This window comes from Cynara cardunculus (assembly GCF_001531365.2).
Source record: "Cynara cardunculus var. scolymus isolate 2C chromosome LG 5, CcrdV1, whole genome shotgun sequence".
Classification (NCBI taxonomy): domain Eukaryota; kingdom Viridiplantae; phylum Streptophyta; class Magnoliopsida; order Asterales; family Asteraceae; genus Cynara; species Cynara cardunculus.
The window spans coordinates 32,363,670-32,375,829 of NC_037532.1; the positions used below are offsets into that span (position 1 = coordinate 32,363,670).

At 32.7% G+C, this 12,160-nt stretch overlaps 1 protein-coding gene and 1 long non-coding RNA gene across 2 annotated transcripts; both read right to left on the bottom strand.

Annotated features, from left to right (window-relative positions):
* Positions 1–5,406: 5,406 nt before the first annotated feature.
* On the bottom strand, positions 5,407–6,089 carry LOC112513612. The gene is made up of 3 exons (XR_003069284.1): positions 5,964–6,089; positions 5,773–5,875; positions 5,407–5,666 (listed from the first exon to the last, which is right to left on the bottom strand). It is a non-coding gene; the product is annotated as an uncharacterized LOC112513612 (long non-coding RNA).
* A 2,514-nt stretch (positions 6,090–8,603) lies between these two features.
* Positions 8,604–9,239, bottom strand: LOC112513011. Its single transcript, XM_025119135.1, has one exon. It carries the CDS (start codon positions 9,237–9,239, stop codon positions 8,604–8,606), a length of 636 nt encoding a protein of 211 aa, XP_024974903.1.
* Positions 9,240–12,160: the final 2,921 nt, after the last annotated feature.

The following is a 12,160-nucleotide window of genomic DNA, read 5'->3' on the forward strand; positions in this document are numbered from 1 at the left end:
AAGGAGTGAGATCTGTTGGCTTCCTCAAATTGCTTTTGAAGAGCAATTGAGTTGGCCGCATCCTCAGAAGAAATACCTAGGAGATGAAGATCAGTTTCTTGAGGACRTGAAGCTTTAAGCACAAGTMTGTCGGCTGMAGGAACTKCAGATTGATGTCTAGCAATTTTAGTTGCTTTAGCTGCAGCAGCTTCTTCATCTGAGGTCATGGGTGCCTTTCTTTCTCTTTGAGGATTTGATACTGATATGAAAAAACAACATCTTTTCTATATATCCATTTAGAATTGATTGTATTTCTTGAGGGTTAAAATGGTAATTTGTTGTCATTCAGAGAACAATTACCAAACAACTTTGTTTCATTCAGCACTTAACCATTCTGATCCTCTTAACCATTTTAACCTCTTAACTATTCTGAACTAAATCATTCAGCAACTGTCAAACAGCCCCTTAGATTTTCCGTGGACAACCTAAAACAAAAGGTATTTACTTTTCAAAATACAAGATTTTTTTTCTACAAAGAGATCTATTTTTAAGTTCTAGGATCGTTTTTGCCATTAAAAAATATCACGTGCTTTATTACTTCTAAAAATTGTATTGGATTTAATCATAGGGATTCATTTGAACCGGGAATGGATCCATAATTTTTTTTAAATGGTGGCACCATTTGACTATAAGAAAAAATTATATGGAAAAAATTTCAAATTGTGGTACCATTTGACTATAAGAAACAAATATACGGATTTTTTTTCAAACGATGACAACATTTGACTAAGTAAATGACACTAACAATATTCGAACTTCGGACTTGGTGGACTAAAAGCCTTGCAAACTAATTTTATCAAATAAAACCTGTTCCCATTGGAGTTTTAAAATACATATGGTGACACACAACAGATTAATACAGTTACCCCTTTCACAAACCTAAAATTTTTTACCCTTCAATGGAGAAATAATACGGTGGCACGTGCCACCATATGCACCACTATAGGTCCGTCCATGATTTAAACCGTATAAACTGTTCAAATTGTATTGTAAAATAAAATTTACAATTTTTGTGGTGAGGTTTGCGGTTTGGATTTTCATCAAACCACACTATGTGGTAAAATTTACAGTTTTGAGCCATCAAACCGCACATCATATTTTATACATATTTTTTAATATATATTTTTATACAAGATTGCATGTTCAATGATAGTTGTCTTTGATTTTATAGCCTAAATAATTCTGAGGTTGTTAGCTATTCACCTAGTAAATATGTTCTTGCTAGAACTAGAACCATTTTTTTTTACACAACTTGACTCGCACACTAATTACATGAGGGGAATGATATAAGTCTTTCTTCATATCTCACAAATAGCCACTTGTACCATCTATATACACTACACACCCCATGTAGCCAATGAGGACATTGTCAAAATTTCAAGCTTGGGGGAGGATGATCCACTAAGGCCAAAACATCAAAGCAGAAGAGCAAAACTCTAAAAAGATGCTTTAGTTGGACATGTTTAAAGCACAAAAACAATGTCTCATAAGAGCAGTGTGAATGCTTTCAACAAAAAGAGCACAATGTGCCAAAAATTCAAAAAATTCAATGTTAAAGCACAAGAAAAAGGCAAGGTGAGAAAAGAAGAAAAAAAACAAAGAAAAAAATTGTTTGACACTTTGTTTGCTTTCTATTTTGAACCCAAATTCAAATTCAAAGCTCTTCTTTCTCTTGAAGTAAAACTAAAATTTGAAGCAACAATATCATAAAGGGTTTCAGATCCTGCATGTACCCCACCCCAACCATTCAACTTTATATGGGTTTAGAAACTCAACATGTGTGCAATTATTTTTTTCAATCGATCTTACTAATATATCATATTAGCCTTCAACTTTATATATTAGTTAACTTCTAAAATAAACATACAAACTCATGATTTAAAGTTAAACTAATATTTCATAATTGTGATTCACCTGTGCTGCATCACGCAGGTACACCACTAGTGTGTGTGTGTGTGTGTGTGTGTGTGTATATATATATATATATATATAATGGCTTAATCAAATGAGAACTGTTTTGTTTGTGGTAACCGTGAGATCCAATCTCAACCAATCATTTTAATATATTAAATATTTTTTTTAATTAATGTAAAAGGGCATGTTAGTAAATTACTAAATTTAGATTAAATATTTATTTATTAATTCCATGCGTTTCAAACTTCCAATTAATTTTGATTTTACATTCTTAAATTACCACATGAAACCACAATCTTTTGGGTAGCATATGAAACCACAATCTTTTCTACCACAATGTAACACAACATCTTGTTTTACCTAATACACTATTGATATTGTAACACCTTGTCCCGCATCAATAACTATTGGAATTTGTAGCCCATTATGACTTATTTCTTGGTTGTAGGCTACCAAAGAATTCTCACCATGGGTTTAGTGGTTTGGATGTTATCTTATATGGTTTGCTACTATGTGATTGAGATATTACACAAAGTGTACTTGAATGCTCATTGACTAGATTATTTTCTTGTGTTTATGCAGCAACTTCACATCTCTGTTGAAACCACAATCTTTTGGGTAACACATGAAACCACAATCTTTTTTACCATAATGTAACACAACATGTTCAACCAAAGCCTACAAATTGTTTTCCACCTCTTCTCGCACAACCAACAAGATCTTTTGTGTTTTTTGTTTTGATTTGATGAAATGTAATTTTAGAAGATTAACGGATTTCTAGGGCGCTCAAAATAGTCTCATTAAATTTAAAAAAAAATTGACCCTTTTATCCTTATTTACATACTCACATTAAATATTGGAGAGTTATTTTTGGAATTTCAGTAATTAATTTTTCTTTTATTTTCAACCATTGATTATTAATTTGTGTGGTTGAGATTGGATCTCACGGTTATCACAAATAACTAAGTTCTTCCTTGAATGAGCCCTTATATATATATATATATATATATATATAAAGAGAGAGAGAGAGAGAGAGATGAGCGATCAAATGCAAACCATCCAATTTGTACAAACCATGCAAACTTCATTCAACGAATGATAATTTTTCATTTTGTTCATATAATTATAAGAGGTTTATTAATAATTTTTATTGTGAAGAGTGTTAATCATGAATATTATCATCTTCATTATTTTAATTTTAGAGAAATATACGAAACAGTTTCATTAAAATTTCATTAAATATTATATGAAACAATTTCATAACCATATATGAAATAACTTCATCAAAAAAAAAATATTATATGAAACAATTTCACAAGATTAAACAATTTCATTAAAAAAATTCACAAGATTAAACAATGAAATCGACAGATGAGGGTGGTTTACACGGTTTGTACAAATGAAGTGGTTTGCATTTGATCGTTTTTTCTCTCTCTCTCTCTCTCTCTCTCTCTCTCTATATATATATAAGCTCAAACGAGAACCCATTTGTTTTGACTTTTGAGCAAATGCGAGAACAGTAGTGGGTCTCTAGTACTTTTAACCAATTATTTAAATTATAACAAATAAAAATATATCAATAAGGGTAGTAATATTTTTGGTATATTTTATAGTTTTTATGTTATTTCAATTAATTATAATTATCACATGATCTTAGATTGGAACTGATCACGTTGAATTTCACGTTCCCATCCCCATCGTTATCGTTTTTATGTATTTGCAATGTGATACTTAATCATCTTGCTCAACTCAAAATGTTAACCGTGATAGCAATGTGATTATCAATCAACTTCTGCACATCGATTCAAAGTGTTAACTATGATAATCATGTGATACCCAACCAACTTTTGTTAATCGATTCGTCAACTGTGCTAACAATTCCTCAGCACCCAATCGCCACTGTATGATTACCTCTTTCCTTATGATAAATGTGTGATAGGGTAAAGATTTATCTTTTTTTCCTTATGATAATTACATTGTGATAGATCTGTAATGCCCAAACAGGGTAACAATTGTGATAATCTTGTGATAAAGAAGGGAAGTCATCATACCTTACTAACTTGGGTCTAATTTCTCGATTTCTCCTTACAATTATTACATCGTGACAAATCTATGATGCCTAAACAGAGTAACAACTTATTGATTTTGCTCTAATCGTATGATACTCACACTATGATAATCGTGTGATATAGAAGGGAGTCATCGATATATATTGTGTCTATGATGAAGATGTGATACGTAACACATACCTCTTAGAAATCGTCTTCCTCTTCTTCGTCGACGCCTCCAAATAAGTCGACTGTCTTCTTTCTCCCTAAAACCATCGACTTCGTGATGTAATGTAATCTGATCGTGTTATTTTGTTTTATATTCTTATTTTCAGTTTTGCCCCTCCACTTCTTTCTTATTTTTGAAAAAAATTAATATTCATTTAAATTTGAAAAATCCCTCAAATCCTATTAAAATGTGATCTAACACATAATATTTGGTTTACAAGTGTTCTCACATTTTCGTGAATTACATGGTTTCTCATTTGAACCCTTCTCCTTATACATATATACATATACATATACATATACATATACATATACATATGTGTGTGTGTGTGTTATAACTTTATTTCTTCTAGGACATTTTTGGAGAGTAATTAGGAGTTCCGTGTATTTTCATAAGTTCATTTGTAGAATCTATAAATAACTTTAAACAAAACTAAGGGACTGTTTATTGACGTGCTTATTGGTAATATAGTTTACACTTTTAGGTAAAATTCTAATCAATCAAAATGATATATTATGAAATAGTTTATCTACTAAGTGATAACCGTGTAAGAGTCGTGGCTCTCATTTACAAGGTATGATTCTCAGTTTTTGTCATCGCTCTTACCAGGTAAAATTCTAAGTAAGTCAACCAATAAACACTTATCAAATAAACGTTTGATAAACGATCCCTAAAATAAAGGAGACAAAAAACTAGTTTAGTTAAAAAGCAAATAAAAATCTCTTCTCCCAGATCATGTTGTCTTTTCTATCCAACAATCACATAAAACACGGAAATATTTTATTTTAATATAGATTTATTTAATTCATCTCCTTAATAAATAATACACCTAGCAGAAATGCTTATTTTCAAATATGAAAACGGTTTAGATTTTTAGGTTAGCTTTTTGTATTATGGGGCGTTTGGGATTGTTTATAAAGACAATTTATTGACTTCTTCCGGTATGACATCTTGATAATAAGCATTTTTAAGTGTTTAGATAAACAACTCATACCGGTGTCAAACCCATAATAAAAAGTTTTTAAATAAGTTAAATCATTCTAACTTATAGTAAGTTGATAAAGACTTTTCTAGAAAAGCATAAGTTTGTTTCAAATAAGCAATCCCGAACCGGTTTCATGGCGATCCGATCTTGAGTTGGGATGAACAACCCCAACTCCAACTCCAATCCCGTTACAAATTTAGCAACATTTACTCGCCACAAAGCGATAGCATCTATCTGGTTTTTCGAACATCAATCGATTAACGAACGCCACAAATTAATAATACATGTTGGTTTACAAAATCTAAAAAAAAACAAACAAGAAGGAGAAGATAGGATTGGAGTACTAAGAAGAGAGTGGAAATTGATCTGATCTGTGTAATATTAGAAGAAGATGATGGTGGGATCACAGCAACACTCGTCGAGAAGACAACAGCAACACAGAGCTGCCAGACTGCACCACAAATTATACATTAATTAATTACCAAAATTATTAATTAAATATGAAATTAAAACAGTAATAGAGATCGAGATACATATATATATATATATATATATACCATCCTTCAAGGAAACCAGGTTCTCTTCTGGGAGGTGGTGCGGCGGCGTATTGATATTGTGGAGGTGCCATCACCGGTGGTCCTTGATAGTATCCTGCTCCACCTGCATACGATTACAGAATTTACAGTTACACTGGTTGTTTGTATATATGATGAATGGATGGAGATCAATTTACTACTGCTATGCTAACCTTGAGAAGCAGGAGGGTAAGGATAAGCATATTTTGGGTCGTTCATGGCGGATGAGCAGAGATTGATGATGGGATGATGGAATGATGGAAGGTAAGGTTATGTTGAATTATAAATAAAGAGGAAAAAGGGTGATTTGAAGAAAATTGGTACCCATTTCATGATTGGTAAAGTCACACCTTTCTCGATTATTCTCTCTCTTTTCTCCTTTTTATCATTCTCTTTTATTTTCGCTAATTTTTCACATTTGTTAAATGGTTCGATCCAGAATAATTTAAAATGTTCTCATAATACGGTGTAAAATGAAATATAATTCTTTGATAATTACTTACAACGAAATTAGGACGTTGAATAGCTAAAGGGAGGCTGAAGATACAAAATCAATCAGATGGTTTTAGAACCATTAAGATGTAGATTTTTTTTTTTGCAAACAAGATTCACCTCTTAACGATTCAGATGCTATCTTTTAATAAAACTATTAAGAAATAAAAAAACAACCTCTAATTCTGAATAAAATTATAATAATTTTGAAATATCTATTTAAAAAAGACATGTCGGTAAAATGAAATATTTTGTTTAATGTCACATGAAGAAATATCATATAGAGTTCATGCACGAAATGTTTTATTTTTACAATGTATATAAACAAATAAATATCACAAAAATATTAGAATTTTGTATAAAATCACTCTTATTATAAATTATATTTTAATTTATTATAATTTTATTTATTCGATAACCAAATCAAATACAACCTATTAATTAGTTTGAAAATAAAGTTATGAATAAAGAATACAGATCACAACACATAATGTTTAATCCACATTTTAAAATACAGCGTTTGTGAAACGAATAAAGAGCGTCAAACCCAAACGAAAGGTTGAGGGCTGCAGAAATTGCTTAAAAACAAGTATTAAGCAAGAAAAGTATATTATTCTTCCAAATTTCGGAATATATTCCAAAACCAATGTACAAAAGAAGATCTTAAAGAAAAATAAAATTAAAGTTCCCCATCAAGATAAAAAGCTACGAATCAGAATCATAAAAACCGCTTGAGTTTTGACAATATTCCGTGAAAATTTGCCATCGGACGTGTAACTTAGTTAGTAGAAGAACAATCCGACTTTGCTCAAAATAATGTAACAGGTTCAAGTTCAAATCCTACAAGGAAATGACCTTGAACCCTTCTACTAGCCCCAGCTGTTGAACCAGCTCTGAAACGCCTCCTCAAATATAATTATTAAGGGATAGATTTCGTATGGGACCAACCAACATGAAACTGAAATGTTTATAAAAATTGCAATATTCTCGTTCTTAATAAGTTTTCATGATATGTGATGGTTTTTATAATTGACAATAAATCAATTGTATATATCCAAAAGGTTTTCTCAATTTCGTTTTATTAAATAATATTTTAGAAGTTTGATCATGATTTTTTTTTGGAGATCATATAAATTTTTAAATCTAAAATGGCAAAGAGAATTAGGGTGCGTTTTTGCAAACCGAACTAACTCAATCTGAAAAACAACCCAAAATAATATACAACTTGATTGATTAATAGCATCAACTAATAGTTAATGGGTTAGAGTTGGGTTAGACCCAAAGAAAACCAACCTAACCCGAATAAACTAGGAGGGGCATTTGGTTTGCAAAATGGAATTTGATGGAATTGAAATCAATTAAAAGAATTTGACTTTTAAATAATCGAAATGAAATTTAACCACATGTTCGGTTGGTAGGATTTGTAGTGAAATCTTCCAATTGAAAGTCCATCTATGTTTAGCGGGAGAGTGACGGTGGGTGGAGGCTATGACGACGAGTCGACGAAATTTATAGAATGGTGATATTGATGGGCGGAAGAGGGGTGGCAATTGTGACGACAACAGTAGCGGTACCCACCACCCTACTCCATCACGGCTCCTCTACCACCCCACTCCTCCGCCTCCAATCCCCACGGTGGTCGGTAGAGGGGCCGTGAGAGGGTAGGATGGCGATGATGGATGCTGTGATGACGACAATGATGGCATGGTGGTCAGGTGGGGTAGATGTTGGTGGGTGGCAGCTCTGACGACGACAGTTGCATGGTGGTGGATTGAGGTTGGTGGCGGTCGGAACAACGACAATACGGTCGTGGTAGGGACATAGGATGTGCGGTGTTTGATTAAATTGGATGCAAATGGTCAAATTCTCTTGAAATGATTTGAATTCGACGAACTCCCAACTCCACACGACGAATCCAATCAATTCTCGAGGGATTTCTAGTTTATCTACTTATTGGTTTCAGTTGTTTTTAAGATGATGCAGTGATCTGTTGAATCCTCTTAAATTATTGGTTTTAATTACGATACACGTTAAACGTTATAAACCTGACCAACCCAAATTAACTTAGACGATTTGGATTAAGTTGAGTTAAAACGGTTGAGTTATACAAATTAGTTGGTGTATGGGATGGAGGAGTGGTTGGATATTGTTTTTAATTGTAATAATCGATATGTTTGGGGCATTCCTTAAACACCCACTTCATTAACTCATAAACACCAAAATAGGAAAACAACAAATTAAGGAACAAACCCACCATCACTCAAAATTCCATGTTTTGACGTGGATGTGATCTTCACCGTTGGATGCATTCATAACCCACCTCATTTCCCTCCGGTGTCTCTATACCTGTTGTACAATCCAGCCTGGAAGCATCCACCGGCATTTACCGGTTCCTGGTAACCAAGCGCCAATGGATAAACGTAGCTGTCACGCATAAAAACTCCCGGATCATAATTCGGAGCTCCATCACCGATGATGACGTTCTCGGGTACAGCATCCGGATTTTCGGAAATCTCCAAGGGCTCCACCGGCACTGTCGCCGTATAATTAAACGAATATTCTTTATCGAATCCGAACAAGAAATCCGGATTCAATGACCACGCCGCGGTAGCCATAGGCTTCGCCGTCTCCGGAAAAAATAGGAACAAACGGAACCTCGCCGGTTTAGTGGAAACTCGTCGGAGAAGATCGTATTCGAACATCATGTGATGGACATCATCGTCGTCAAAAACGGAGATCAAAGGTTCGAGATGTTGTCCTCCAGGCAACTTATACTTGATCTGAATCTGGAAATTGCTTTCGGAGAGATCCTGTAACTTGGAGAAGAGGTTGGAGAAGTTGATGTCGCGGTTGACGGTTAAGATTTTGGTGTGGCCGCCGAAGTAGGAGAGTTGAAGGTCGTGAGGGCGTGGGTGAATCCTTCCGCCATAACTGCACATCAACTTAACCTTGTCCATTGTTATTATGATTTGTGTGAGGTTGAAGATGAAGGTGAAATTGTGCAAAGACGCCGAATGTGTGTTTGGTAGGGTGGAGGGAGTATGATCTGGAAAGGTAAAGGACGGTGGGTTCCACACGGCTTCCACACAGGAATGGAGGCCCACAACGACTCATTTGACCCTTTTCCGTATACAAACATTATTATATGTCATCCGCAAATTCATAAAAATATTCGATTTAAATCTGATGAGTTTGAACTTGGTTTCAAAGTTCAGAATTATTAGGAGGTTACAGGTTTAAATTTAATGAGAAATAAAATTCTCTTGTAGTTATGGAGGTTTAAATACGATGATTCCAAACTATCTACAAAATAGGTGATCGTTTTAGGATTAGTCGACTCGCAAAGCAGGTCAGATATCCAAGTTAATAAAGAAAATATTCGATTTCACTTTTTAAAAACTATTTTTCTTAAGCACTCAAAGTTTGCAATAAAACTTCATACATAATTTTTTTTTTTTAAATTAAATCTTTATTATATTAACATTTATAATCGTATCAACTAAAAGAAAAATCATCAAATTAACCAATTTATACAACATACTCTAACAAAATAACCATTTTTTGGAGGAATTGTGAAAATACCCACTCAAATCGCCCTTGGGGGGTGATCCACCCCTGGGGGCGAGCCACGTCATCCCATCGCCCCCGGGGGCGATCCAGCCTTATGTATTTTTTTTTTTTTTTTGTAATACCAATTTTACTATAAATATCAATCTCCTACTTTATAATTTTCACACATTCTCTTTCATTTCTCTTCTCATATATTCTACTCTCACAACCCTTAACCCTTCAACACAATAAACCATCACAATTTTTATCTCATTAAATACAATCAACCATCACATTAACTAAAATTCGTAAGCTTTATAATATTTAATAATACAAGATTAAATTTAAAAATATTCAAAATAGAACTTATTTTAAATATATTGACGAGACGATTATAATAGTGTAATTTGTACAAAAGACGTATTTTTTTCATGTATTTTAATTAACATACGATTATATGTGTCAATATGATAAAGATGTAAAATTAAAAATGAAAAAGTAAGATATATTAAGTAAATTAAATAACTAATTATAAGAGTATAAAGTTTAATTTTCTTTTATTAAATTGAAACTTCACAGAGGAATCACCTTTTAAGTTTAAGTGTAAGCATTGGCTATTTGAACAAAAGGTTCTTAAAATAACTAAAACGTGAAATTAATTTTGTAAAATGACTATTTGTGTAAATTTCCTTTATCTACCATATTCTCAAAATTTTCTTTAGAGTAAATTAATTAGGATTTAATCCCCTGGTTTGTTAATAATTTTGGTTTTTGATTGTATAGCTTAGAAATTCTGATTTTCGTTCTCTGAGTTTATAATTTATTGTTATTTTTTATCTCTATCATAATTTATACTTTTTAGTACAAGGGACTAAAAGGGTAAAAAATTATAAATAATAGGGACTGAATCAACAATAAATTATAAATTATATGAACAAAAATACAATAAATTACAATTTTCATCTTTTGAACAATTAAATTTATAGATAATTTTGAAGTTAATTTTTTTTTGAATTTTCTAAAAGTTAACAAAATTTGTTATGTATAAAACCGGTTAATTTGATAAAATAAATAGATTTTCATAGTTTTAACAATTAAGTCCCTGTTATTCTTTTTGAACGACGACTAAATCGTTACATTTATAAAACCAAAAGAATATACATTTCTCACTTAATGTATCTGTTGGGTCACCTATTGATTTGATGATGATCCACTAATCTGTTCATCTATCTGATCCACACTTAGTAGTTATTTATTTCTTAATTTATTGGTGTCTTGGTACAAACTTAAAGTCACTGGTAAAATCGAAGATTAGCCGATGCGAAGACAGAAGGTCACCGATGCAGTACTGTGGATCAATAGTCTAATTTACACACCAAGACTCCCGAGTAGTTGATATGAAGATTGAAAATATTTTGAAGCTACAAGCCGATTGAAGAAAGGTCTTTATGCATCGAAGATTTGTGTGTAGCTGTTTGAAACTACTAATCCATCCAAATAAGATCTTCCTACAAACTGACCATATCTCTGCAAAAGTTTGTCTCTGCATGAACATTGTTGTATGCATGTTGTGTACGCTGAAAATAAGATATCGACAATGGTCAAGTCAACCCTTGCCTTCTTATCCTCAGTGACAAGTGTTCCCATGCATTCAATGCTGAAGGTAGTATAAAAGGCAGTATGCATCTCCCATGCAGAGTGACTTCCTTTGAAAGATTTCCAAGTGCATTCTCAAGCAATCGGCTCTTCTCTTATAGTTTTTTACTCTCATGTGTGTGAAGAAAAACCTAGTGTGTTCGTCATTTCCTTGCAAGTACTTTCTGTGTTGTTTTTGTAAGTTCTTCTCTCTGTAAGATTGTTTAGGTTAGGTTATCATTTTCTCTCTTCCGCAACAATCTTTATTGTATCTCTATATGTTAATTCTTGATATTCATCAATAAGAATTTAAAAGTTAAAATAAAGTATGTGTAATTGTATTCAACCCCCTCCCCTTTCTACAATTACTTTCAGTTTATTGTCATCCCTTTCAGGACCAACAATATCAACCTATCAAAAGCAAAAAACTATGAACCAATAAAATAAACGTAATATACCCTCGTCATTAACCATTTCAAACTATTCGAAATTATTTCTGGAACATAAATAAATACATACAAAAGTTGTGTCCGTCTATTTTACAATAGACCAATTACATTCATACACATGTTATATGTAACAGCCGCGATGCGGGTGTGTCACTCGTCCCACATCGGTTGGGAAGGAGAACGAAGCACTCCTTATAAGGGTGTGGATACCTTCTCTAGTAAGACGCGTTTTGGGTGGGATACGA